Source organism: Apodemus sylvaticus, chromosome 20 (genome assembly GCF_947179515.1).
Source record: "Apodemus sylvaticus chromosome 20, mApoSyl1.1, whole genome shotgun sequence".
Lineage (NCBI taxonomy): Eukaryota > Metazoa > Chordata > Mammalia > Rodentia > Muridae > Apodemus > Apodemus sylvaticus.
This window is the reverse complement of record NC_067491.1, coordinates 1,724,954-1,751,716: the sequence shown is the minus strand read 5'-3', so window position 1 is coordinate 1,751,716 and position 26,763 is coordinate 1,724,954. Positions and strand designations below refer to the sequence as shown.

The 26,763-nt window shown below is 58.8% G+C and overlaps 3 protein-coding genes across 9 annotated transcripts; all 3 read left to right on the top strand.

The window, feature by feature from the left end:
• The first annotated feature begins 44 nt into the window (after positions 1-44).
• Midn (midnolin) lies at positions 45-10,232 on the top strand. 4 transcript variants are annotated; one of them, XM_052164681.1, is made up of 9 exons: positions 45-170; positions 1,487-2,118; positions 3,165-3,252; positions 3,435-3,497; positions 5,302-5,430; positions 5,525-5,842; positions 6,025-6,163; positions 6,800-7,072; positions 8,030-10,232. In XM_052164681.1, the coding sequence occupies exons 2-9, from the start codon at positions 1,883-1,885 to the stop codon at positions 8,305-8,307; spliced, it is 1,524 nt and encodes a 507-aa protein (XP_052020641.1). In that variant the 5' UTR covers positions 45-170; positions 1,487-1,882; the 3' UTR covers positions 8,308-10,232. The 4 variants fall into 4 exon arrangements, with proteins under 4 accessions (XP_052020641.1, XP_052020640.1, XP_052020643.1 ...); XM_052164680.1 differs by having other exon boundaries at positions 48-170; positions 6,022-6,163; XM_052164683.1 differs by lacking the exon at positions 5,302-5,430 and having other exon boundaries at positions 54-170.
• Positions 10,233-19,497: 9,265 nt separating this feature from the next.
• Positions 19,498-24,565, top strand: Cirbp (cold inducible RNA binding protein). 4 transcript variants are annotated; one of them, XR_007974553.1, is made up of 8 exons: positions 19,498-19,609; positions 21,687-21,795; positions 21,886-21,992; positions 22,072-22,210; positions 22,295-22,376; positions 22,578-22,648; positions 24,199-24,304; positions 24,429-24,565. XR_007974553.1 is itself a non-coding variant. In XM_052164664.1 (7 exons), the coding sequence occupies exons 2-7, from the start codon at positions 21,693-21,695 to the stop codon at positions 22,879-22,881; spliced, it is 501 nt and encodes a 166-aa protein (XP_052020624.1). In that variant the 5' UTR covers positions 19,498-19,609; positions 21,687-21,692; the 3' UTR covers positions 22,882-23,523. The 4 variants fall into 4 exon arrangements, 3 of the variants coding, with proteins under 3 accessions (XP_052020624.1, XP_052020623.1, XP_052020622.1); XM_052164664.1 differs by lacking the exons at positions 24,199-24,304; positions 24,429-24,565 and adding an exon at positions 22,865-23,523 and having other exon boundaries at positions 22,090-22,210; XM_052164663.1 differs by lacking the exons at positions 24,199-24,304; positions 24,429-24,565 and adding an exon at positions 22,865-23,523.
• Positions 24,566-24,681: 116 nt separating this feature from the next.
• Fam174c (family with sequence similarity 174 member C) lies at positions 24,682-26,459 on the top strand. The gene is made up of 3 exons (XM_052164665.1): positions 24,682-24,934; positions 25,593-25,709; positions 26,161-26,459. Coding segments are annotated over exons 1-3 (318 nt in total). The 5' UTR covers positions 24,682-24,734; the 3' UTR covers positions 26,162-26,459.
• Positions 26,460-26,763: the final 304 nt, after the last annotated feature.

Sequence of the window (26,763 nt, the reverse complement as noted above, 5' to 3'; positions counted from 1 at the left end):
CCATAGCCCGGCCCCCCGCCCCTTGCCCGCCCAAACTCCACCCCAGGGAAGGCGGCGCGGATAAAGGCTCAGGGGCCGCCCGCCCGGCCCCAGACCGGCACGGCCACCTCTCGCCACTATCCACACGCAGGTCATCTGAAGCAGTGGTGACCCAGGACCTACGGAGCCAGGTGAGTAGGGGCGGGGCCGCACAAGACAGAGAGGGGTCTCCACTGGCCGCAAACTTCAGGCTGCCCCACGCTTTGTTCTTTGAACCACCGTCATCTACGGTGCCTCAGGACTGGGAGCCCTCCAACTTGTGTGGTGGGAGGGGCCGCGCTCAATGGGCACCGCCCTGGCCGGACCACAGCCCACGCCCCCCCCTCCTGCACACCGCCTTTCCAGCCAGTGACCTTGAACTAGTTGTAGATGACTCAGTTTCCCCTATGTGCGGTCTTAGTCTCCGCATGCTAAGTCTAAAGGTTCTCAACGGAGCCTCCCAACATGCAGACCCCCAGTTCTCGGCGCACCCTTTCCACAGCCGAGACGCACAGCACTCCTCCCCCGGGACTCGGGCAGCGCTCCCGGGCGGGGACTGCAGAGGGCGCGCCGGTGCTGCTGACTCACCGCTGCCCGGAGCGGGGCGCGCACGGACGCAGCCGGGGACGCCGCGTCACGTCACGGCTTGGGCGGGCGCACCTCGGGAAACGGGCCGACCCGGGATTGGGAGGGGGAAGTCAGAAAAAAAAATAGAGGGTGGGTTAGGTTGGGACGCGAAATGGCACTGGTTCTGGAGGGATGGATCTAATCGAAGCCACGTCACAGAGCTGCAGGGCCCTGCCCAAGCTGTGGGTCCCGCCCAGGTTCTCCAATATCATTGCACCCACCCTCCCACGGGGGCGGAAGACGGTCCTGTCCTTGAGAGGCCAGCCGGCGACCCTTGGCCATGAGGCTCAGGGCTCAAGCGACAGCTTCCGCAAGATGTTGCTTCCCGGACAGACCCAGCGGGGAGGCGCCACGATTTCCTGTTCCCTAGTCGGGAACAATGGTCGACTCTTTCCTTTTCTCCAGACCGCTCCGTTGCGGACGGGAGGGGTTATGCTCGCGCGAAAGGGCGGGGAGAAAAGGTGCTAAGTGCTCCTACTCGGGTCCACTACCCTCAGGGCCCGCCCGCCCTTTGTTGAGGTCTCTGGGCCTTATGAATGGCTCTGGGCGCGGGTGGGGGTCTCGGGGGCTGGTCAGGAGCCGCATCAGCCCAACCCTCTTGGCATCTCCATTGGACGCAAAAGGGAGGGGGCGGAGCGAAGGGGGAGGGTCTCGCTGCCACGTGGGGTAGCCCCGCGGCGATCCTCATTGGCCCGGTAGCGCGACGGACTGGGAGGTCTGTGTGTGTTGATTGGCCGCCGCCAGGCCGGCGGAGTAAGTAGTGAATGGGAGGGGGCGGTGGTCCCGCCCATTGGAACGTTGATACATGATAACTTTTTTTTCTTCGTACTTTCACCCCCAGATCTTGAGAGCGGCGGCTGCGGCTGTTGCTAAGGGAAGAGACGCGCGGGGTAGCACGACCCAAGAGGGATCCAGGCACCGTGCGATCCAGGATAGCTTGCCCCGTTTCTGTAGGACCCTCCCCGTGCTGTACCCGAGTCGCTGTCTTCCGCCCTTGAAACCGGATCACAGACCCCACCCCGGGGCGCAACCCAAGGATCCCACGCGACCCCGGAGCACCACTCGGATTCTTGATTGCCGGCTCAATTGCTAACGTTGGGACCTTCCCCAAGGGGCGCACGCATTGCTCCTGTCCCTGGGAGCCCGCGGAGCGGAGGAGGACCTTGTTTCGGCGGGGGAGTCCCGGCAAGGATTGGAGGCGACCCGCAGGCCCCCAGTTCTCCTGCGCGCGCCGGGGATGGAGCCGCAGCCCGGCGGCGCCCGGAGCTGCCGGCGCGGGGCCCCCGGCGGCGCCTGCGAGCTGAGCACGGCCACGGAGTCGGCCGCACCCATGAGCCTGGCGATCCACAGCACCACGGGAACCCGGTACGACCTGTCGGTGCCCCACGACGAGACCGTGGAAGGGCTGCGCAAAAGGCTGTCCCAACGCCTCAAAGTACCGAAGGAACGCCTGGCGCTGCTTCACAAAGACACGTAGGTAGAGCGCCGCCCCCGCCTGCGCGCCCCCTGGCACCGGGCCGCCCCCTCGGGCCCGGGCCCCGGGCGGGAACAAAGAGCGCGCCGCGCGGAGAAGCAGGGGGCAGCCAGACGGGGGGGGGGGGGGGGGCGGGGGCGCGCCGCGCGCTCTCGGGCGCCCTCTGCTCGGCCTTAGTTGCTTGGGCCCCCTCCCCCGCCGGGGTCTGCACAAAGACAAGAGCACCTTGCGGGGCCCCAGGGTGCACGGGAAATACAGGGGTGGCAGGGGAGTTGTGGGCCCCGGGGATGGCACGAGGCGGGGTCTGCTCTCTGCGCGCCTAGGGGAGTGCACAGCCACCCCCTCTTATGCCGGCGGTCTCGCCGCTTCCGCATCTGCTTGGCGGCCCCCTCTGCGTCTGGCTGTCTCCCCATCACTTGAGTCTCAACCCCCCTTTGTTCTCGGTTCCCCACACCTCCCCCCCCACCTGGTATTTAAATCGCCTCCAGGCCAGGGAGTCCCCCCCTCCCTCGTCCCCTCGCGGGCCTCTGGGGACACGCAATGTCCATCCCCAACGGAGGGGCCCCGGTGGGGGAGGGGCGAGAGGGGGAGGGTCTCCTTTGTTTGAGCAGCGGGCCTGCGCCGGGGAGGGAGGAGGGGGAACCTGGGTCGGCAAAGCCCCCGAAGGCCTCTCTAAAAGGGCCGGAGCCCCGCGGCGCCCACAAAGACGAGCCCGGACAAGAATTGGAGAGTTGTAGGCAGGAGCTGGCCTGAAGAGAGGCGCGGGGGAGGGTGGCAGAGAGCCCACGGGGGTTCAGGTGATAGCAAAGTCTCTTGTCTCTTGCAGATGGGGTTAGTGCTTTCACCTGGAGTTAAGTGTCATAGCTTAGGGGGCTCCCAGGACTAGTAGGCCTCCCCACCGGCACTCGGGCCTGGAGAGCGGTGGGGTGGGAAACGCTCTTCTGTCCTCCCCTCTCCTTGGGCACGCACAGCCTCCTCCTCCTCGGCCTCCGCTTCCGCGTCTCTGTGTTGTCTCCCGTCTCACCCTCTTCCTTCCTACCCCCAGCCGGCTCAGTTCGGGGAAGCTGCAGGAATTCGGCGTGGGGGATGGGAGCAAGCTGACGCTCGTGCCCACAGTGGAAGCTGGCCTCATGGTAAATGACTGGGGGCGCGTGCCCCGGAGACTTCTGTAATCCCCTGGCCACCTCACTCCACAAACGCACCATCTTGCCCTTGTTAAGAGCTCTGCTCCTGGCCCCGGCCCGCGGTTCCCCCCTCCCCCCACTTACTGCTCTAAACCCACTCTGAGGTTACTCTTCCGTCCCTCTCTTTGTAGTCCCAGGCCTCGAGGCCGGAACAGTCCGTTATGCAAGCCCTGGAAAGTTTGACCGAGACCCAGGTAAGGACCCACCATCCTACCCCTAAGCAGGGGACATGGGACCATAGACAGTGGCCACACCTAGGGACCTGGTAACCCTCAGGACACAGAGCCTTCAGTTGTTTGTGCTTCCCCGGTGGCCTGTGGGGGAGGGGATGAGAGCCCCGCCTTGGTGCCAGCTTGGCCTGGTCACCTCGCTTCCTCTTCCTCCCTGCCTCCCCAGCACCTGACCACCTGACCTTGAGAAGTTTTCTCTCCCACGGTGGCTGCCACGGTAGGGGGGAAGGGCCAATCTTTTCTACCAGCCCTGACTGTGGGTGACCTCGGCCCATGTTCACAGGCCCCACAAACTCCCGAGTGGAGTAGGCAGCCCCTACTGCGTCTGCACCTTAGTGGAGGCAGGTTGACAAAACTTACTCTGCCAGTGCTAAGGGGTGGGGAGTCCCCCCCCCCCTGCTCTTTGTTCTCTGACCCTACATGGGGAGGGACAAGCAGGGGCACCCAGCCCTGGGCCAGGGAGGCCTCCGCAGGATGTTAAGAAAATATTTAGTAAGCAGCCGGGAGGGAGGCTGGGCCTGGCTCTGAGGAGTACTCCCCCTCCTCCCTCCTGTTCTTGGCCACCACAGGGCCTCCTCACCAGCAGCCCCTCTCGCTTTCCCAGTACAGTGACATAGGCGTCCTTAGCTTGCCGGGGAACGGGGTTACACAGACTACTGCTTGCTTGTCCTGATGAGGGAGACCGGGCAGGGTCCCTGGACTCCCCTGCCAGGGAAACCTTCCCGACTAAGGCCCTCACTCCCTCGCCCTGCCTCCGGGCACAGGGGATGCAAGGGCCTGGAGCTGGGGGGTCCTGCCTCTCTGGGAGGAATCTCCATTCACAAACAAGGAGGTCCTAGAGACCAGCCTCAGGGACTCCCCCCGCCCCTGGGCCTTTGCCTGCTGGCCGATAGGGGCTGGATAGGGGCTGATGTGCCCGGCAGGAGGAAGTCAGAGGGGGGTTGTGGGTGGAGCCTTGAGATTCCCACAGTGGGAATTCTCACCTGGCCTCCTGTCTGCCCTCCCCACTGGAGAAAGGGGAGACCTCAGGTGCTCAGGAAGCTACTTTTCAGGGCTTTCCCTGTAAGGGGAGTAAGACAGAGGGTCTGTGGTGAGATCAGGGAGCACAGGGTCTGTCACCTCCTTATCCAATCCACTCAGCCCTTTGTCCCCTCCCCACGGCCCCCAAATGGAGGTTCCTCCAGCCCCTGCCAGCAGAGCCAGGGGAGGGAGTTCTGCCAGGCGGTCTGGTGTGACTCATAGCCTCTATGTCACTTCTCAGAAACCTCCGCCCCCCACCCTGGCCTCTGGGGAGAACAAGGCTGATGGCCAGGGCCCCAGAGGTGGGAGGGAGGGTGCCCAGTGTATCCAAGGGTCAGGTGATCCCACAGAGTGGGTGTGGGTGTGTGTGTGTGTCCGCACACTGCTTGGGGGTCAGAGAAGCTGCGAGGGTCAGGAGGCCCTCCGGGACAAGCTCCAGCCTCCCAGCCCCTTGTCTTCTCACAGCCTAGGAGGACACATAAATATTTATCTTGGGAAGGTAAAGGTTAACTGAGGAGTCCCTTCAGGATTTGGCTTCCTTGCTCTGTGTGGCCTGGCTGTGAAGGATTCCCCTCTGCTAGATTCACAGGCAGACAGGAAGTGGGGACTGAGGAGGGAAAGGGTGTGTGACAGCAGTGACCATCAGCCGGGCCCCACCCCTTCTGGTCTCAGTCTCCCCTTTAAAGGACCCAGGTTGGCTGGGAGGAGCCAGAGGCTCCAATCTGACCCACCTCTGTCCCCCCCACAGCCCCCAGCGACACCCGGGCCAGGCCGGGCTGCCGGAGGAGGCTTCCGGAAATACAGATTGATTTTATTTAAGCATCCGTGGCACCGACAGGGACCCCAGAGCCCAGAGAGGGGCGGCGAGAGGCCCCAGGTCACACCTCGGGGGAGAGCTGGGCCGGGTTGGGCTGGGGGCATCACAGACCAGAGCCACATTGGCTGAATAGGTCTCACGCTTCTCTCTTCAGGTCAGTGACTTCTTGTCGGGCCGCTCGCCTTTGACCCTGGCCCTTAGAGTTGGGGATCACATGATGTTTGTACAATTGCAACTGGCAGCCCAGCACGCCCCACTCCAGCACCGCCATGTGCTCGCCGCTGCCGCAGCAGCTGCCGCCGCCGCCCGGGGAGACTCCAGCGTAGCCACCCCGGCGTCCTCGCCTTGTAGGCCGGTGTCAAGTGCTGCCCGTGTACCCCCAGTATCCAGCAGCCCTTCTTCACCCGTGTCCCCCTCGCCCGTCACCGCTGGCTCCTTCCGATCCCACGCAGCCTCCACAACCTGTCCTGAGGTGAGAGTGCTGATACTTACCCAGGGGAAGATCTTGAGGGCTCTGTTCTCAAAAGCTGCTGAGCTGGTCAGCGCTCCCAGAACCTGGACAGTCCCTGACACGGACTGCCCCAGAGGCTGGGGGACTCTGAGCCTAACGGACCCATGGCAACAGTGTCCATTTGCCAATCTCCCCACCAGCAGATGGACTGTTCTCCACCCGCCAGCAACAACACCACATCCACCCCAGGCGGCAGCCCCACCCCTCGATCCCGCAAGCCAGGCGCGGTCATTGAGAGCTTTGTGAACCACGCTCCAGGGGTCTTCTCAGGGACCTTCTCTGGTAGGTGTCACCACACCAGCAGCGTTGGCATCTCATATGTGAGATCCTGTGTGCTGGCTGTGCACACTAAAGGTCTTCACCTAGAATCTGGGGTGCGCACCTGTGCACTTCACACACAGGGCGTGCATGCCATCCCTGTCAGTGGGGTTGTGTGTGCTGCACTGGACAGTGGGACATTGCCAGCCCATCTACCGTGGAGCCACACCCTCGGCCCCTCCCCTGAAGGTGCTGCATCCCAAGGCTCTGCTGTGGGTCGAGTTCCATGCGCCCCTGCATTTTTTTTTCTTTGAGATAGGATCACCCCTAGTTCCCCCACCTGGATAGGAGGGTTTTTTGTTTTTCAAGATGGAGTTGCTCTTGCTGTCTTGGAGCTCATTCTGTAGCCTTGAACTTTGCAGAGATCCATTTGCCTGTGCCTGTGTCCATACCTCCCGAGCGAGCGCTGGGATTAAAGGTGTATGCCACCACTACCTCTCACCTGCTGGGAGTTGGAGGCCTCATTGTAGCCAGGCTGACAGGCAGATGCCACCAGCCCTGGACGCCGGCACGCCCGCCGTGCACAGACTTGCTGCCTTCTCTTGCTCACACACTGGTAGAACTTTGACTACTTGGGCTCAAGGCACTCTCGTCCCACAGGCACGCTGCACCCCAACTGCCAGGACAGCAGCGGGCGGCCTCGGCGTGACATCGGCACCATCCTGCAGATCCTCAATGACCTCCTGAGTGCCACGAGGCATTACCAGGGCATGCCACCCTCCCTGACCCAGCTCCGCTGCCACGCGCAGTGCTCGCCTGCCTCACCAGCCCCCGACCTCACCCCCAAAACTACCTCCTGCGAAAAGCTGGCAGCCACATCCCCCACATCCCTGCTCCAGGGCCAGAGCCAGATCCGAATGTGCAAGCCCTCTGGTGAGTCCCACCCCGCCCCCCAGCCTCCTTCCCCTTCCTCAAGGCCACCTCTGTGTGCGCTGGCTCCAGAGGGGACAGCTGACCTGCCTGGGGACCCCCTGGAGCTGGCAGCTGCTTTCCCCCCCCCAGACTTGCCCTGGCTAGGAGAAAAGGAGGCAACTGTTGCTATACAGTGTCTCCTTGTGAGCCCTGAGGGGCTCCCCCACTTCCTTCCCCCCTCCCCAGGCCCATCTCCAGATGGCCTTTAGCACTCTCTGTGAATGGCTGACTCAGTTCTAGCCCCCAGAGTGCACCAAACCTGCCCACCCTGACCCCAAGCTGTGGGATGGGGGTGTTCACTGTGTCCTACCTAGATCACCTGCCTCCAAGCCCTGTTCACATGAGGGAAACTGAGGCACAAATTCTGTTACCACTTGCTCTGAAAATGGGGTTCTTTCAGGGTTCTTTTGGTTTGGCTTTTGTAGTTCATTAGCAAGCCCTCCCTGCCCCCCACAGCCCCTCCCTGGGGCTGGCTTCCTCCTGCTCAGCCAAGCCTTTCAGCGCTGTTATTTTCAGAGGGGTTTTCCTGAACTTAGGAGTGTTTGCATCTCTGCCTCCTAAATAATTGGGGACAGGTGTACCCAACCCTGCCTTCCATATAACTTTTTCCTTTTGCTCTTTTGATACGGGGGTCTTACTGGGTAACTCTAGATGTCCCGGGACTCACTTAACTCCCCAAAGCCTCTGCCCCCTCTCCTGTGCACCGTGGAGCCCAGCTTTCTTCCTGCATTACTACTGTGACTAAACCCTGTGCAGCACTGACTCAGCCCACGGCCCTGCCTGCTGTCCCAGCATGCCCCAGTGACTGGGGCCCGTGCTTCCACATTGCACATTGCCAGGGCCTTGTTGTGAACAGTTGATGCTCCAGCCCCTTGGGGTGGGGGGCTCAAGAGTAACAGGCGCCTTGCCCTTTTGTAGGAGACCGTCTTCGACAGACAGAGAACCGCGCCACACGCTGCAAAGTGGAACGCCTCCAGCTCCTGCTGCAGCAGAAGCGCCTTCGAAGGAAGGCACGGCGGGACGCCCGGGGTCCCTACCACTGGACCCCCAGCCGCAAAGCTGGCCGCAGCGACAGCAGCAGCAGCGGGGGTGGAGGCAGCCCCGGCGAGGCAGCAGGCTTGGGCCTCGAGTTCGAGGACTCCGTTTGGAAGCCTGAAGTCAACCCAGACATCCAGTCCGAGTTTGTAGTGGCTTAAAGGATCCAGTCCCCCCATCTGTCCACCACGATCCCATACACGGGACAGGAGGACACCACAGACTGGACGCTGAGCAGCCCAGCTCTGGGGGGCACGAGGTCACCTCTGTTGCCACTTACCAGCCTTTCTGATTCTTTTTTAGCTCCTCCCCGACTGTCTACCCTGCATCCCTGGTCACGTGCCCACTCCTCTTTCCTCCCTTACCATGGTCACGGCCTCTGCGACAGGGCTCTCTCTTCCCTCCCACCTTCCCCAGCTCCAAATATGTAGCAGTCTGTTCCCAGATGGCCCAGACGGAGGAAGCCACCCACCCCAGCCCTTCCCCTTCCGCTCCGCCTGGCTCTCCCCGCCCCCTTCCATAACCCAATTCAGGTTTTTAACTCAATGTAGATTCTCCAAGCACTTTACAGATGAGGGTTGGGGACCCCAGGATGAGTCCCCGCCCCCGCCCCCATCCGCAGACTTGGCCACCATTCCAGGCCAGCTGGACCCCTGCCCCTCCCACCCCGGAAAGCTGTTAGACTCACAGAGGACCTTTGTCCACAAAACCCACTTAACTCACAGCCTTCCTCCTGCCTCAGTCTCCCAAGTGCTACAATGACAGGCCTTTGCCACTGTGCCTAGCTGGCCTTACTCTTGCCGCAGAAGCTAGTTGGGTGGGAAAAGCTGAAGCCGGTGACTGTCCTTTGGTCAGTCCTTTCTTTTGTTTTTTTCCTCACAAGAATGGACAGGCTTGTAGGGCAGTGGTGGCGCAGGCCTTTTATCCCAGCACTTGAGAGACAGACGGGAGGATTCCTGAGTTCAAGGCCAGCCTGGTCTACAGAGTGAGTTCCAGGACAGCCAGTGCTACCCAGAGAAATCAAAAAACTAATGGACAGGCCTCCAGCCACGCTCTCTGGACACTGACCTTGCTGTCCCCTCCCTCCCCCCTCCACACACCCACTTATTTCCCTAACCTTTCTTCCCAATGGAGCTTGGGGGACTATTTATAGATTTCATTTTTTTTTTTGACTGAGCCAGTAATGGTTGCTATCCTCTAGGAAAAGAAAGAAACTGGGGTAGGTTGTAGTAGGGTGCCCAGAGAGACGCCCCTGTACCTCTTCTCCAGGCCCAGCCTGCAGCTGGGGACGGGAAGAGGGGTGCTGAGCTGTGACTGCATTAACCCCACCCTGGGGAGGGCTCCACTGCAGGTCCACGGTGACCCCACGGTGAGGGAGAGCCCTGCCCGTGCGATGGAGGCCACTGCAGCAGGGGTGACTCTTGTGAGGTTTTTTTTTTTTGTCCTCCACCTTTTGAGATTTTGTGATAAAGGGGATGTGCGCCCACCCGACGTCTGTGGGTTGTCTAGACTCCACTTGTCCACGGTTCTTTTGTTCTAGGCTGTGAACCCGTCCTTGTCTCCCCCCACTGTGTGTTTAAACCTTAATGGTTTGGGATGTGAACGTGTGTTGACTAGCTGTAAAGGTTTTTTGGGGTGGGTGGGTGGGAAGGGGATCCTGAACAGTAGAGGCCAATCGAGAATTCGGTTTGGTTTTTTTTTTTTTTTCTTTTCTACTTTTTTTCCAAAAAGAAAAGGGAGGGATGAGTGGGTACATTTTTTTTAAGCTGTCTTGAATACCTATTTAAATGTTTTGGGTTTTGTTTTGTCTATTTTGTTTTTTTTTTTTTTTTTAGGAATTTTTTTTAAGCTGCCTGTGATAAGTCCACTGGGCTGAGGGTGGGGGCCTCAGGCAGGAGCTCACCCATAGCTCTCTCTTCCCTGTGACGACTTCCCCAGATAGCATTAGCCACCCTCAGGGGGGGAGAATCAGGCTGTGGGGGATCCACCTCGCCCAAGTCTCCTTTTATTGAAATAGAATTTGAGGGGAAAAGAAAAAAAACCTTACACGAGCACCGAATTTCAAATAAACGAAAATGAGACATGAGCTCTGGCCCCTGCTTGTTCCTTTAGGAGTCCCCGGGTCCCAGTCTGGTGAGTAGCACGCCCTGGTTCCCGCAAATGGTTTCCCATGCCATTTCCCCAGCTTGGGACCCACAGGAAGTTGCTTAGGGCGGAGGGAGGGAGAGAGGGCCTGGCCACTTCCTGCTACCCAAGGCCGGAAGTCCCTTTGGGCGTGGGGCCGGGGCTTGCCCTGGGCTACGCTTTCACCCTTAGTTCCTGGCTCTGAAGTGGGCTGAAGACGGGAATCTGGGAGTCAGTACCAGGGCAGGGCTAAGCAGCTCTGGGAGTGGGAGGCGGTCCAGCCCAGGAACCGGGAAGTGCCTGCGCCCTCTCTGCCCCTGGCCAGAGCGGGGCGTGCAGAGGGAGTCAGCCTGCGACTGAGCAAGGCTTCTCCAGGCTCTTGTGACTGCCACACCTGCGCGCTCCTCCCCTGAGGATCAGATCGGGCTCCTCCAGGCCTTTGCTCCAGGCTTGCCCATCTGGGCACAACAACCTCCGGTTTCCTGCCCCCCCATCCGCAAGCCAACTGGCGCTCCTCACGCCCCAATCGCTCAGTTAATCCTCTTTATTTTTATTTTTTCAGTGCTCTCCAGACCCCATTACACTCCCATTTTCCAGCTCAGAAAACTGAGCTCCCCGCCCCCCACCACTGCGCACTGGGGCTGGAGGCTTAGGCCTGTGGTTGGAAGCTTCGCCCTGAGAGCCCCACTGGGTGAGAAAAGCTACCTTCCCAAGGGTGGCTTGAAACAACTCCTTAGGGTTTTCCTCCCCTCCCTCCGCCAAGACACCCCCAGATCGTCCCGCGCCCACGCTGGGAAGGCGGATGTCCCATCAAGCCTGTTCCCTGGAGAGTCCATGGTCATTGGGCTCAAATGGTTGGGGACATTCGAGGGCACGGGACGTAGGTGAGGTTGGGAAGAACCCGTGTCAGGCCTGGGGGAGGGGCAGCGGCCCCTTGTAGCTCAGGGCTGCTGAGGGACCAGGAAGGGAGGCGCCGGCGTCACCAGCCAGGCAGGGATCGCCCACCAGGTCCACCAGCGGGGCGACGAGCGATGTCCCAGGGACCTCAAGGTCTGATCCGGGAGAAGGTTGTCCCAAAGTTGCCTGTGCGTTGGGGAGTCTAATGTCACGACCTTATGAGGTTCTCACACCCCCAGATCATCGCAACACAGTGCTTTCTGTACTCAGCCGGTACTCAGCGCGTACGGACCAACAAGCCCGGGGGACAATCGCCCTAGCCCCAAGGTAGAGGCCCAGTGCGCATGGCAGTAAGGGCCGGTAAACTGAGGCTCAGACAGCAGTGGTTGCAGAAATCACAGAGGAGGAGCAAGGTAGGCCCTTCGCTTCCTTCCGCTCCCCCCCCCCCCCACAACACCCCATTGAGGAAAAAGCTGAATGGGAGGGGGCCGCCCCCCGGAAACCCGAAGAGATGGAAACGCGGTTGTCAGGGCAACGCGCCTGGAGGGGCTCTCGACGTCATCGCAGGGAGGGCGCCCCATCCGCCCCCGCCCGAGCTTCGGCCCAGGCTCCGCCCCCGATGGTGAGGTCTCATTGGTGAACCCTCCTTTCGGTCTTCCGGAAGCACCAATAGCTCGAGGTTGCCTTCTGGGGGCGGGACCTTCGCCTGGCAAAGAGTGCGCGAGCGCGGAGGCGCCGCGGCCCCGCCCCGCTGCCCGCGTGTATGCAAACTTGGGGGCGGGATTCACAACGCAGGCTTGACGGCTGCTGCTGGGCCTGGACGGAAGAGGGGGCGTCCTTGGGGGCGTCGCACGTGGACTCCCCAGCACAGGCACGCCCCGAGCACCCCGCTTTGCACACTGGCATTTCCTGCCGCATCCACTTCTAGTTGACTGACCTTCACCCAGTTCTCCTACAGTTCCCCGCCTCTTGGGAGGACTTGAAGATGGAAGGCAACCTGTAGGAGGGGGCTTTGCGGGACGAATAGGAGTTTGCCAGGTGTTGTTGGAAGAGAGAGACAGAGAGGGGGGGGTATTGCGGCTGCAATCAGGTCAAGCTGTGAAGGGGTGGGCGAGAAAGGAAAAAAGCTGGTAAGGGCCTTGAAGGAGATCCCCCAAGTCTAGACTGGAGTAGGTGGTGGCGGGGCGCCTGGCCACGACCCTGAGTATAATCACCCTTTGGGAGGTGGAGGCAGAAACAGTAAAACAGGTTTGCACTGCACGAAATTCCGATCATCCGGAAGAAGCTGCGAGGGCTGATGGCAGGGGTAGAGGATGGGGAGGGCGAAGATTTTAAAATGCTCGTGCCGTGCGCACTGTGGATGAGCAGAGAGCGACCCTTCGCCCATCGGGACTCCAGATCATCATCAGCTGCCCTTGCCTGTGGTCTCCTTAAGGAGGTCGCGGAGCCGTGGTTGCGCACAAGTGTCACCTCAGCACCAGAGAGGCTGAGGTCGAAGGATGACTGCAAGGTCAAAGGCAGCGGGCGCTTAAGCCCAGGCTGGCCTCGGGGGAGAAGACGAGGGTAGAAAGAAGCTGGCGACAAGGAATGGTGGTGTTTGCCAAAGCCGCAAGAGGGTGACCTCGCAGATGGGCAGATCTCTGTGACCAGGCAGCCGGAGGCGGGCAGAAGGAGGTCACTACGGGTCGTGGCTTCCTGCCAGAGTCTGGAGTCCCCCGGGGGAGGGGCGGCCACTTTCCAGCCGGGACCTGGGGACCTGGCGGTAAGCTCTGAGATGCCAGAGGTCTGGAGGTGGCTGTGCGTGGGCAGCTAGGAGGAGCAGACGCCGTGGAGGAGGCCGGAGATGGTACCCGCAGGGCAGCGCCGCCCCCGTGGGACCCCAAACGGCTCCACCCTCCTGCCCGGCCTTGGGAAGTAGGCTATACTGGCGGCGACTGGGCGTGGAGATCTTCCCTGGAGTCTGGTTCCAGCCCCACCCACGGCCACCTAGTCCTCCCCGGTGTCACGTGGGGCAGGTGAGGCGTTCAGCCTGCCAGGTGGAGGCGGAAGGCTGTCACCCGAAAGACTCGCAGCTCCTCCAGTGCCAGGCTGGCTGGTTCCTGGCTTGGTCCCTTCAAGGTTTTCTCTATTTCTGGCTCCATCCAGGCCTCTCTATTTTCGTCTTTTCACTGGCTGAACCACCCCTCCCTTCCCCTCCCCCACTTCCGCCCCCTTCTTCCCCCTTTCCTCCTCCCTCACATTCCAACCTCCGCCCCCACCCACAGACGTGGGGCCAGCTGCTGCTCTGGGTGTCCAGGGGACAGATAGGGAGGTGGGGTTCTGCCCTGGGTCAGAGGTCCTCTCAGAACAGGCGGGGGGGGGGGGAGAGGGGACAGGAGATGGCACCCCTAACCCTTCTGGAATGTGGGCGGGACCGGCCCTTATGGAAGAAGCTGTAGCTCAGCCCCTCCCCCAGCAGTGAGCCGCAGACAGCTGTCAGCTCGTGCCCCACAGTACTTAAGCAGAACACCACTGACCAAGAGGCCTTCCGACAGTCAGCGCAGCTGCACCGGCCAGGCGCATAACTGAGGAGGACTGTGGGCCAGACTCCCACGCACAACCGCACAACGGCCGTGTAACTCATCGTGACCCCAGTCCCTGAGCATCCAGAGCCGTACATGTCCTAGTAAATGTTCCTACAAGAGGATAAAGTCGGAGATTGCTAGTTCAAAGCCAGCCTGGGTGGTCAGTGTTGGCCTAGCAGGCCTGAAGTTCTGTTTTCCCCCACATTAAAAAAGGAAGGAGAAGAGGAAGGGTTGGCATTGGTTTCTTTTTGTTGTTCTAAGTTGACTTCTTTCATGTGTATGAGTGTTCTGTGTGTGTGTGCATGTGTGAGTGTGTAGGTGAGTGTGTATGTTCATGATGGGGCCCAGCAAGCCGCAATAGGACTTCGATGTAAGTCGCTGTGTGGGCGCTGGGAGTCCACGCAGACCCTCTGGAGAGCAGCCAGTGCTCTTGACTGCTTGGATATCACTCTTTGGTTTTTTGAGACAGGGTTTCTCTGTGTATCCCTGGCTGTCCTGGAACTCACTCTGTAGACCAGGCTAGCCTTGAACTCAGAAATCTGCCTGCCTTTGCCTCCCAAGTGCTGGGATTAACGGCGTGCGCTACCACCACCAGGTGTGGGATATCACTCTTGCCCCCAAGAGTTGGGGTATATGCCTAGCAAATACTCAAGACACTCAGATCTAAAGGCAGCCTCCTCCCTCAAACACACCCTCGGGCCAGCCAAGGAAAAGCAGGGGGGCTCTCTGCAGTGCCTCTGGCCTGACCAGTGGGAAAAGGGGGTGTTCGTCGGAGACAGTTGTGCTCTAAGAAAGTGACGAGTGGGATCTGGGGAGCCTCCAGGGTCTGACAGGGACTAGGTCAAGGGCGGCAGGCAGTTGAGCTGCCTCCTCTGCTGGAGAGGCAGAGACAGGAGGATCAGAGTTCTAGGTCATTGTCCCCTACACTTCAACTTCCTGAGACCCTGTCTAACAAGGACGGAAAGGAAGCATTTTGCAGGATCTTGGAAATCCACACAAATCAGGGAAGTTATGTGACAGCTCCAGAGCTGACAGCCGAAGAAGACATCCGTCGCAGAGGAGGCAGCTCAACTGCCTGCCGCCCTTGACCTAGTCCCTGCCAGACCCTGGAGGCTCCCCAGATCCCACTCACTCCTCAGATGAGGCAATGGGGCCAGGGAGGGGCCTGGGCGCCGCCTACCCAGACAGCTGGGCCCGTGGGCTATGGCTGACCCTCTGCCTCTGGGTGGGTGGACAGGTGTTCCAGGGTGTCCACTTGCACGGGGACCCTCCAGGCACCCTGAGGTGGACAGATGCGTGGTGACCTGGGGATTTGCGCACACACGTGACGGTCCCTATGCAGCTAAGTGCGGGGGAGTTACTGCAGGCCACCAGCCCCAGGCAGAAGCCGCTCAGCTTACCTGTGTTCACCATGCTGGTTAGTGTGTTACCCCTACATGGGAGGCCACAGCACTGTTACAGATCTGTTTGGGTGGGGCATACTGAGAGTTGACAGGGTGGGAGAGGGGCTGGCTCTTCCTGCCCCAGGGGTGATGGGGGTGGAGGAGGGCCCTGCTCAAAAGCATTTGAGGACCCCCGGGAATAGACGCCCTCCAACCTCCCCTTCCACTAGTTTTAGGAACCCAAATAGGTCAGTTCCCAGGATGATGAACCACCACCTAGCTTCCAGGGTTTGCTGAGCATCACATTGGGTTCTGGTGGTTTGGGGACATCTGATACAGACCTTGTAAGTAAATAAGTACATGTCCCTGTTCCGTACAGCCCTGACCTGGCTTCAGCGCTGTTTTCCTATCCCAGCCATTTATTAAAGGCAGGCAAGGTAAAGGTCTGCGCAATCCAGATCGACCCTCCCGGATGCACGGGACCCACTGGATTCCAAAAGTGTGTTGAGTTTGTGACTGTGGGCCTGACGAGTCTGCTGCAGAGGGCGTGGGTGTGCACGTGTACGGCATGGCGTGTCATAGAATGTGTGTGCTGTCTGAGGCATCCATCCACCGCCGCTCAAGGCCCAGGTCTGGGCAAGAGCCTGAAGGGCCAGGCTTTCCTAGTCCCATTCCTGGGGTGTGACTCAGGGCTGCGGGAGGGATGAGTCACGGGAATTTGAGCCTAGCCCGCCCTGGCCTCAGACCCCCTTCCAGAAGCAGAAAGTAGTCTCTCTGAGTGGCAGGGGCCAGACCTCAGACACCAGGGGCCTCCTGAGGAATCAGAGCCCACTCGAGAAAAGGCAAGGCCAAGCCTTACGAGTGACTCTAGATACACTAGGGAGACCCAGGTACCTCTGACACAGCTCCCCGTGCCCACCCGGGAACATGAGTCACAGGCATAGATGGCTATATCACCTCCGTGGGTGCTGGCCCACCCAGTCACGAACGCCTAGCCCTGCCCTGAGCATCTACATCCAGGTTGGGCTCACGTATTTTGGCGTCACAGCACTCTGCCCACCCATCCTTGTCCTCAGGGAACACAGGTCAGTCATGCAAAGATGACTGTGTGCTCTTCACACATATTTGACAACCCCATTTGCTCTGTCCACGGGATCCAGATGTTTTCTCCAAATCCTTACGTTTCCATCTATGTCCCTACGGGTCTGCCCACGTGCACACATGTGCACCACACCTGGCAACAGATACAGAGGCTGCATCTTCCACCCTGGCTCTGGTCCCAGAGGAGCTGGGGCCAACTGGGCGGGGTCCAGGCTTTGCCTGCACGGTCCCACTTGTGCGCCCCCGCCGGGCAGAGACCAGGTGCAGTGTCCCCGGCCCCCGCCCTGCCGAGCAGGGGGCGGTAATTACCCGGCCCTGGGCTGCCCCCCTCCCGCCCCCTGCGCCTTTCATCCCGGGCCACGCCCGTCCCCAACCCAAACGCTTATTACCATCTCCCGCCCGGTCATTAGCCTGGGTCCGGGAGGACTCGGCAGACGGACGGGGAACTGGGGGTGGGGAGTGGGGGCGGCGCCCCTCATCGTCTCCATAGCGACGCCCAGCAGCAGAGTGGAGTGCAGGCTAAGACAGAGATCAGGATTGACTGAGTTTGCCTTTTAGGGGTGCAGCTGACACCCTGCCCCCGTCTCGGATTTATAAAAGACACTTGGGATCCAAGACAGCCCCCCTTGGGCGCAGACACTAGTGTCCCGATGGCCCCGGGCCAGGTGCTCTGCCCAGACGCGCAGGAGCACACCTCGAGCGTGCTGCCACCTCCAAGCAGGGCACAGTGAAGGTAAATCAGCCCTGACACTGACAGTCCTGCTTTCTGTCCGTGCTAACTGTCCACGATGGCGACGTCTAGTGGCCATAGCCTGGCCAAGCAGCTGGTGGCCGCTTGGAAAGAGGCGGGACATGAGTCCTGAACAGTCCAGCCGAAGCTGTAGCGCCCTCTCCTGTCCTCATCCGGCAGGGAGCACTATTTTGATCCGCCTGTGGTTCAGGGATTCACGGCGTTGATAGAGATGGGGTGTGTGTGAGAGAGGGTTTCAGCTTCTTTTAAAGTCCGCCAAAAGAAACAAAGGATCATGGTGGCACCCTGAGCCACCTGTTCAGGTGGTCACAGGTAAGTACACGGGTACACACTTCAGACACAAGTACCTCAAAGGCGCAAGAAATGCATGCTGGAGCGGTAACCGCGGGTCACACATTTTCACGCTTTTCTGGGGACTCGAAAATGGCTATGGATTATGGTGGAGCCCGGACCAAATGAGCCGGCTGGTAGTAAGCTTAGTAAGTGGGTGCTGTTTGAATGAATGAATGAATCAAAGACTGAGTACGGCAATTCTCAAAACCAGGAACTGGAAGGTGTCAGAATGGGAGCCAGGCTAGGGGCCCAGCTTGATCCTGGGAGCTGGGCTTACAGGGATCAGATTTCCTGTCTTGTGGACACACAGTAGGACTTCTGTGGCTTCTGGCTCTGCTGGCTTGTGATCCAGCGGTCCCTGCAAGGCATGATCCCCTCCCCTCCTGGACTGCATACATTGAGGGAGGAAAGGCATTCTGGTCTCTCAGCTCTTTTTAATAACCTCCTTGCGTGAGTGGCTGACGCAGCAGGCTGCTCTGACGGGGATAGGAGGGCTGGGCGCAGAGAGCGAGGTGCAGAGGGGGTGGCCATGAGTCACCAGCGACTGTCTAGGGGGAGGAGAGCATTAAGTCCCTGAGAGGTCCTGGCTTTCTTCTCCTGGTGACAGCTGGGTCACCTCGACCAACTTCATCTGAGGGTCAGTAAGTCTGAGGCTTGGAGAAGGGTTGGGATGTCTCAGTCCTCGATGTCACCAGACTGTACTCTCTCCAAGGGGCAGTGCTGAAGTGTGGCTTTCCAATCACTGGTATCTAGGGAGATGTCTGCACTGGCTTGTTCCCCAGGCAGTATAGTAAGCAGAAGCCATTGCAATGAGAGGTGAACTGCGTTAGATGGGGGTTAGGATCCTTACAAAGGCTCAGGACTTTCAAAACCACAGTGGAGGGAGATGAAAACGTAGCCCAGGGTCGAGGGTCTGTTATCCCAGCTACTTGGGAGGTGAGGCTACAGAGTTCAAGGATAGGCTGAAAAATGTATATTGTCTCAAAGGACCAAAATGGCCCAGTGGTAAAGACCATTGGTTGTTCTTGCAGAGGACCTGGGTTCGATTATCAGCCTCCACAACGAGGTTCACAGCTGTCTGTAACTCTGCATCCAGAGGATACAACACTCTTTTCTGGTCTTTGTCAGCGCAAGACAGGCACGAGGTGCATAGACATTCAGGCAAAACACCCATATACATAAAATTAAAATTCGTTTTTTTGTTTTGTTCTCTATAGTGTGTGTGTGTGTGTGTGTGTGCATTTAAGAAGGCTAAGGATGTAGCTTGGTTTAGTCTCTGCTTAGAATCCCGCAGTGCGGGGCTAGGGGGCGTGGCTCAGGGATAGAAACCCGTCCACAGCATGCTTGAGAGGCTGGATTCTCTGCTAGAATACGCAGAAAATGCAGGTACATATAGCGAAGAGTGGTGCTTTGCCAGCTGTATGATGTGGCAATGTACACATGGTTGGGGATGGGCAGAAATCAGGGTTCAAATGGCAGTTATAGAGCAGGTAGATATTTGTAAGCAAACGTAGTTGTGTGCAAGTGAGCTGCTGCAGCAAATCTAGAGGAGGAAGGAAAAATTGACATTGTGATTAATAATGGGATAGAAATGTTAGGGGTGATTTTATGGAGTGTCCTTTTGGACTGGGGTAATTCAGTGGTTTTGGTTTCATGGGCAAGAACGGAGAAGAGGGGCGAGCAAGATGGATAAACGTGCTTGCGGCTAATCCTGAGTATGATCCTTGGGACCTACACGATGGAAGGAGAGACTCCAGAAAAATTTGTCTTCTGGCTTCACAAATGCGCCTCAGTTAAATAAATGTAATAAAATGTTAAAAAGAAAAAAAATGAGCGGAGAAGTGTTGAGTCGATGAGTCAAGGTTGGAGGCACATTTGGAAGTCCCATCGAGTAGCAAAAGCTCTTTAAAAGCAGCGTCTAGGAGCTCTTTGTTCCCCGTGGCAAGACAAACCGGCCGGAACGCGGAAGTGGGTCAGCTCCGCCTCCAAACGCGCTGTCCCCGCCTCCTAATTACTAGCGGGCGGGACGATGCGACCTGGACTCATTCCAGCCAATCAAAACACCCAGCGCTTCCGCGCGGACAAGGGCGATGCTAACGGAGTCCCGCCCCTCCGCCGAGGCGCAGATGCCGAATTTGAGGCGTCGGATTGGTCAGCGCGGCGTAGTGGGCGGATTCGGGGGGCGTGGCTCCGGGAGCGGAGTATATCAAGCGGGACTCAGGCACTCCCCTTCGCACTCGCGCGTTAGGAAGCTTGGGTGTTTGTGGCGCGCTGTCTTCCCGCCCGCGTCAGGGACCTGCCCGACTCAGCGGTGAGGGCCCTGGCGGCACCGGCTCTGAGGGGCCCGGGGCGGCGGGCGGCCTGTGACTCGGGCGAGGCGGAGCCGCAGCGGCACGCCCCTGGGACTTGGGGGCGGGCCCGGGTTGGAGTCCGCCCCGCCGGCGGCGAGGCGGGCAGCGGGACACCGGGGCCTCACGCTTCTCGGGGGGCGTCCTCCACCGCGCGTCACCCCCTGGCCTATGCCGACTTTAGCGATCGGCATTTTTTTCTTTTTTTTTTTTTCTTTTTTGTGTGTGTGCGTAAAATGGCCGCCGCGATGCTTTGAAAAGCTTCGCCGGCGAAATGGCGGGACCGCCGAGTGCCCGGATGGAATGGCGCATGGTGCGCGCGTGGCGCATGCGCCGCTCCAGGGGCGGGGCGCGCCTACCTTCAAAGTCCGGTTGTCCGCAGCTGTGTCGCTTGCGGCCCTTTTACTCCAGCTGGCTCCACCTCGGTTTTCTCTTCCCTCGTGGTTCCACGTGGGGGGGAAGAAGCACATGTGGTTTTGAATGTTACCCTTTTGCGTCCCGAGTTCGTCTCCCCCAAGTTAGTCTGGTTCAGTAGTTGTTTAGTGGACTTAATATCCAAGTAGTTGGATCCTGGTTGTTCCTAGCCAATAATGACTTTGTTTAGACACCACGCCCCTTTCGATAGCCACGCCTCTTGGGCCAACCACCTCTCTCCCTTGAGTCCACCTTGCAAAAACAGTTCTCTAGTCCTTGGTTGAGCGAGCTGTGCATCCCACAACTGTCACACCTAAAAGTGTACTTCAGTAGTGAGGCGTCTCTAGCCCAACAACTCTATGCTAGTGAGGGTAGGCAGTCGCTATCATCTCTGTCCCCAACCACACACATTTGCAAAGTGAAGAAACTTAGACCATGCCGTTGTGACTGTTGGTCCTAACCTTGGGGTTCTCTGGCCAGATGTAATAAAGGCCCACTGAAGGGAAGGCACTGAAGTGTCAAGCCCTAGAACTCTCATTAGGTTACGCTCCGCTGTATGACAAAGTCTTCCATGTGGGTTTGGGATGGTAAAAGCAAAAAAGAGTTCCCTCTGTGTTTGTGAGAGCCCAGGAAGGGATTGGACTTGCTGAGCAGTTGTATTTGGTTTTGGACTCTGCTCCTTTGCTAGGGGAGATAGGCGTTTCTTTTGACACAGTCTCTCAAATTGCTCCACAGTGTCCTTTTTCTCACTGATCTTCCCACCTTGGTGGGTGACTTGAATGGCTGGGTGAGAGGTGTGAAAGAAACCCCACTTGATGCTGAGGTTTCCCAGTAAGGTCATAGGTCACCCCCCACCCCCATTCCCCAGAGTTTCTTTGTTAGTCCTGGCTATCCTGGACTCTGTTTGCAGACCAGGCTGGTCTCAAACTCACAGAGATCTGCCTGCCTCGATCTGCCAAGTGCTGGGATCAAAGGCATACGCCACCACGCCCAGGTGTGGGTTACATATGTGTGTGTGTGTGTAAGTCAGGGATGGGATGAGGCAGGTTTAACTCCTTAAAGCCTCAGTTACCTACCTCATCCTAGCACTCAGGCTTATGCGGGGAGTTCCAAGGCCATTCTGGGCTTTAAAGGGAGCCACTGTCTCAACAGTTTTTTAAAGACAAAGAATGTGGGGTGGGGGAGGGGGGCTAGAGTTGGCTCAGTGGTTGAGAGCACTGCCTACTTGCCTGCCAGAGGACCCAGGTTTAGTTCCCAACACTCACATGGCTGCTTATAAGTAACTCCCAAGATATGACACCATCAGAGACATACATTGAGACAAAACACCAATGCACATAAAATACATTACTTTTTTTTTCTTTTTTTTTTTTCTTCCGAGACAGGGTTTGTCTGTGTAGCCCTGGCTGTCCTGGAACACACTCTATAGACCAGGCTGGCCTCGAACTCAGAAATCCACTTGCTTCTGCCTCCAAAGTGCTGTGATTAAAAGCATGCACCACCACTGCCCAGCCTTTTTTTTTTTTTTTTTTTGGTACTCTTTAAAAGGCTAAGAATGCTATCTGGCTTCAGTTCCTGGAAGGGGTGGTGGTTAAGGCAAAGCAAATATCTATGGTGTGTACATAGGCTGATATGGCATCAGATGAAGGCAAGCTGTTCGTGGGAGGACTCAGCTTCGACACCAACGAGCAGGCGCTGGAGCAGGTCTTCTCCAAGTATGGGCAGATCTCCGAAGGTGAGGCTTGGGTCAGGATCACTGTTCTTGGTTTCTGCGTGGAGGGAGGCGGAGGACAGACTGGATATATCTAATGCCTCTCTCCTGCAGTGGTGGTGGTAAAAGACAGGGAGACCCAGCGATCCCGAGGCTTCGGGTTTGTCACCTTTGAAAATATTGATGATGCAAAGGACGCCATGATGGCTATGAATGGGAAGGTGAGGATCAGGTCAGCCAGTTTAGCTTGAATAGGCCTGGTGTGGAGTGGGGCACAGTGACTCTCCCTCTATCCTGCAGTCTGTGGACGGGCGGCAGATCCGAGTTGACCAGGCTGGCAAGTCTTCTGACAACCGGTCCCGCGGATACCGGGGTGGCTCTGCTGGAGGCCGGGGCTTCTTCCGTGGGGGCCGAAGCCGGGGCCGAGGGTTCTCCAGAGGTGAGTGCTGGGATGCCTTGGCAGCTGGTGGTGGCACTGCTGCAGGGGTAGGAATTCCCTGACTTTGTTCTCTGTCATCAACAGGAGGAGGAGATCGGGGCTATGGAGGAGGCCGCTTTGAGTCCCGGAGTGGGGGTTATGGAGGCTCCAGGGACTACTATGCCAGGTGAGCCCGATGGGAACCTTAGGGAGCCACAGCCTTGGTGGTGGCCGCTGGGCCAGGGCTGCGAACAGAGGGAGGGTTGGGTGTGCCGGGAAGGGCAGACGAGTGCGGGTGGTTTGGATTTGTTCTCTGCTGAGCCCCCACTCTTGCCCACTGGTCCTGGTATGGGGCTGAGCTCAGGCACTCATCTGTGTCCTTCCACAGCCGGAGTCAGGGTGGCAGCTACGGTTATCGGAGCTCGGGCGGGTCCTACAGAGACAGCTATGACAGTTATGGTAAGTCTGGCTCCAAGGACGCCACCTGAGTGGCTGTGGTTGGGCTCGGGGAACCCTTGTGTCCTCAGAGCATCTTAAGCCGCTCAGCCTGGGGACAGCTACCAGGCCTGCCGCACAGGTCAGGGCGCCAGGTGCATGAAACCTTGGGCCACCTCCCACGCGCGCGGGCGGAGCGCAAGCTCCAGTGACTTTACACTGTCCCGCTTCTGTCCTCAGCTACACACAACGAGTAAAAGCCCTCCGCGTCCAGATCGTCCTTCCATGGCTGTAATTAAGATGGGGGAGCTTCGCTGATCGTTGTGTAGTGAGCACCTTGTTACCACTTTTGTAGTCCTTTCCGTTCTGACCCATCAGCAGCCTGCAGATGGCCTCGTGACTAGACCTGTTTTTAAGGAAGCGCTGTCTGCTTTTAAGCATTCTTAAAAACGTTTTGGAAAGCACTTCAGATTTTACTGTTTACCATGAGCCATGGGTTTTTGTTTTTTCTAAATTGTCGGGTTGTGTGGGTTTTGGTTACTCGTTTTTGTTTTTTCGGGCTTTTTGGTTGTGGTTTTTCTTTTTTTCACTTTTTGTGTGGTTGCCCATTAAGTCTGGCGCCCCACCCTCCTGAGATGGAATGGACTCGATTTGAGCAAGCCATGGCCCTCCAGCTCCCCAGCCCCGCTGCGGAGCGCAGCGGTCCTGCCCATCGGGCACGTGTCTCAAGCCCGTGGGGAGCTCAGCAGTCCGGGAGGCTGTGGAAATGTTTATTTATATTGTCCTTTTTTACCGAAGACATGCATACTCCATCGATGTTGTATTCACAGTGGCTGAGGAATTCTTGTACGCAGTTTCTTTGGCTTCACGAAGCCGATTAAAAGACCGTGTGAAATGAATCTCGCTCTGACCATTTCCCTTTCATTGCCGACACTGAGCTGCGGCTCCGTGGCCAGCAGAGCAGCTAGGACGGCAGGGCAGTGCGGGGGCAGCAGGCAGCCGAGCGGGGGCGGGGCGGGGCGGGCAGTGCTGAGGGGCAGTGGGGCGGCAGAGGCCCCGGCAGTTCCAGGCATCCTCTGCTAGCCTCCGAAGCCGCAGCCCTCGGGGGACAGACGCGAGCCGCAGACCCTCCGAGACTCGCCCGCTGCTCCCCCCGCTAGCTCTGCAGCTGGCCTGTGCCTCGAGGTAACACTTTCGCTCGCGCTCGCCCGTGTCGCATCCGTCCGGTTTATAGCTCACTTGGACAGAAACTTAGACCTGGGGTTGAACTTTGCTTCCTGGAATTCCGAGTCAAACTGGTGGTCCTCCTGCCTCGGGGCGCCCTGCTTTTGCGGGCGTGTTTTTGTTCCTTGCTGACAGGCATTAGACCTGCGCTGCTGCCTGTAGTTTTTGCCCAGAGTCCGTGAGGCTGTCGAGCGGGACAGAGCCGGGCTCTGCTCGAGGAGGGCTGCAGAAGGGCGCTGACGCCCTGGGCATGGCCACCTTGGGACGGACAACGTGGGCGCCGAGGGTGGGAGGTGGGAGGGCGCCGCAGGCCCACGGGGATGTCATGGTCACGCGCCTTTGTTTGGCAGGATGAAGGGGAGCCAACCTGAGCCATGGAAGGATGGCTGTGGCCGTGACAGTGGGTCCTAGAGGATTCCACGGATCAGGAGCCACAGACTGCACACGGTTGGTCCGGTGAGTGCCTGAGGTCAGGGCCTGGGGTACTGGACACTGGGTACTCAGGGCTGGGTGTTCCCCCACCCAGAAGCTGGCCTGGGCTTTCGGGCTTCCCCCGATTGACCTCTTCTTCCTCTTCCAGGCAATTCCTGAGCTGGCACCGGGCACCTGGGCGATGCGGGCTTCCTGAGGGAACAGAGCTGGAAGCCGGGCTGCTGTGGTCGCCAGGACAGAAGTTGGCGGGGGCGGGGTGCCTGAATAAAGGGCTGTGACCCAGAATCCCCGACTGTGTGGCTTGGGTTCAGACGTGGCAGGGATGGGGTAACTGGGGCGCAGCGGGGAGTCGCCGCCCATCTCCACAATCAGGCGCTAAGAGGAACATCGCCGGCGATGCGCAGGGCATTGTGGGCGGGGGCGGGGCTGTGTGCACTTCCGCCTCAGCTCCGGCATGGCGCGGGGCATGCTGCTGCTGCTGCTCCTCCAGTGTGCCACGCCGGGTTGCGCTGAGAACTCCAGCTTTCCGGCCATGCCAAGCAACCACACAAGCGGGGGCCTCCCGGACACGGGCTCCGCGATGCTTCGCTTATTCTACGTAATCACTGGGCTCTGCGGCCTCATCTCGGTTTACTTCCTCATCCGGGCTTTTAGGTGCGTTAGCGCGTCCAATCAGCGCCTAGTGAGTCGGTGGGCGGGGGAGGTGGGCGGGGGAGCACGTGATTCGGTGATTCGGGCTTCGGACGAGTTCTTATTCCTGACTCTTTGATAGTGACTCTAAGGCTGACTCGGGTAGGCAGCGACTTCAGAATGGCCATCCTCCTGCCTCAGCCCCTGGTGCTTTGCTAACTGGTGAAAAAAACCGCGCTGTACTGCAAAAAGTGCAGAAATTCTTTCCCAGGCTGAGGTTCAGTGGATAAAAGTTTTGCCTAACAAATGCAAAGCCGTGGGTGCCCCTGGCGCTGTGTGCTCACACATGCCTGTCATTTCAACACTTGGAACTGGAGGCAGGGTGCTCAGAAGTTCCGGGCCAGCCTGTGCTGCAAGACGGACACAAAGAACGAAGGAAACAAAGCCTTTCATCTTCTGTTTTTCCTTAGCTGCTGTAACAGTGCCTCGTGCTTTAATTAGGAAGCTGTGTTTGGCCATCCAGCCCAGTAGTATCCATGCCCCTACCTCCGCGGCTTTCTCTATGCCAAGAGTTGCTCTTGTGGTTCTCATAAGATCGGGGCGGGGCGGGGCGGGGCGTGGGTCCCATGAACCTGACATCACTAGTGCTGAAGTTGCCTCTGAGGGTGTTTGTGCCCAGCAGACTCAAGAAGCCACAGCGAAGGAGGTATGGGCTCCTGACCAACACGGAGGAGCATGAAGAGATAGACTCTCAGGACAGCGAGGAAGAGACTGTCTTTGAAACCAGGAATCTGAGATGGTAGGAAGGACTTCATCGCTGAGACCAACTAGCAAGGGACGGGTCTCAAAGGAATCAGGGTCGACCTCGGGTAGACTCCCCGGCTAGGGGTTGGGAGTGTGCCAAGGAGGTGGAGGGTCAGTAGGGGTTTGGGTAGTTGTAATGGAAATAGGTGTTGGAGGGGAGTGCCAGGCAGGGGGTGTAGCACCACAGAGGGCAGAGCAGAACTGCAGTGAGGACAGAAGTGGCTTCATCAGGGGTCTGAGTGGGGCTGATCGTCCTGTCCTGGTGTTGGCTGGCTTCCCAAGGGCCCCGAAGGAGGTGGACACCAGCTTTAGCATCTGAGGTCTCTTCTCCCTACTCCAGTGGACCCTCAAGGGGCATCATCTCCTGCAGGCTAGGCCGGGCCGGACTGGAAGGAGGCTCCATCCAGCCCCGCCCCTCAATCCCTTGTCTTGTCCTCCCCTTGCAGATGTTGAGATGGAGATGACAGGCTGCAAGGACAAGAGAGGACATGTAGTTCTGTGAGCTCTGATGTCAACCTTCCTGGACGGAGCCTGCACAGCCCTAGCAGGCCGCATGGGCCAGGACAGCATAGAGACCTCCTTGAGATGAGCTCACAGACTCCAGGCCCCCAAGGCCAGGCTGATTCTGGCCGCTCTGTCAGTCTGCCTCCCGTAAGGGACAAGATGGAGCACATGGACCTTGGGATCTCTGTGCACCTTCCTGCTGCTTTGGCAACAATAAATGAAGCAGTGGCTTTGTAGCTTATCTGAGACCTTGATGCCACACTCAGGTGAGGGTGGTGTCATGCCTGGACGCTTAGCACAGGCTCCAGCTGCGACACCCTGGCTCGGTGTATAGGCACTTATTGCAGTTTCTCAGGAGCCCACGGGCTGCAACTCAGAGTCATCTTCCTCTTTGGTTATTAGATTTAGGGAAGAGGGACAGGGATGCCTAAGTCAAGTGCAGCCTTAACCTCAGTTTTCCTCAGTGTTGGGGCCACTGCCTGGTCATAACAACTCACTGCCACCAGGTGGCAGCCACACACCACCTAGCCGGTCTCCCGCCCCTC

Excerpts from the sequence above, each read along its gene's own strand:
- Cirbp (XM_052164662.1), top strand. The coding sequence starts at position 21,693 with ATGGCATCAGATGAAGGCAAGCTGTTCGTGGGAGGACTCAGCTTCGAC. Across the intron at positions 21,796-21,885 it reads GTATGGGCAGATCTCCGAAG|TGGTGGTGGTAAAAGACAGG; the intron begins GTGAGGCTTGGG and ends TCTCTCCTGCAG. Across the intron at positions 21,993-22,071 it reads TGATGGCTATGAATGGGAAG|TCTGTGGACGGGCGGCAGAT; the intron begins GTGAGGATCAGG and ends TCTATCCTGCAG.
- Midn (XM_052164680.1), top strand. The coding sequence starts at position 1,883 with ATGGAGCCGCAGCCCGGCGGCGCCCGGAGCTGCCGGCGCGGGGCCCCC. Across the intron at positions 2,119-3,164 it reads GCGCTGCTTCACAAAGACAC|CCGGCTCAGTTCGGGGAAGC; the intron begins GTAGGTAGAGCG and ends TCCTACCCCCAG. Across the intron at positions 3,253-3,434 it reads CAGTGGAAGCTGGCCTCATG|TCCCAGGCCTCGAGGCCGGA; the intron begins GTAAATGACTGG and ends CTCTCTTTGTAG.
- Fam174c (XM_052164665.1), top strand. The coding sequence starts at position 24,735 with ATGGCGCGGGGCATGCTGCTGCTGCTGCTCCTCCAGTGTGCCACGCCG. Across the intron at positions 24,935-25,592 it reads TTCCTCATCCGGGCTTTTAG|ACTCAAGAAGCCACAGCGAA; the intron begins GTGCGTTAGCGC and ends TGTGCCCAGCAG.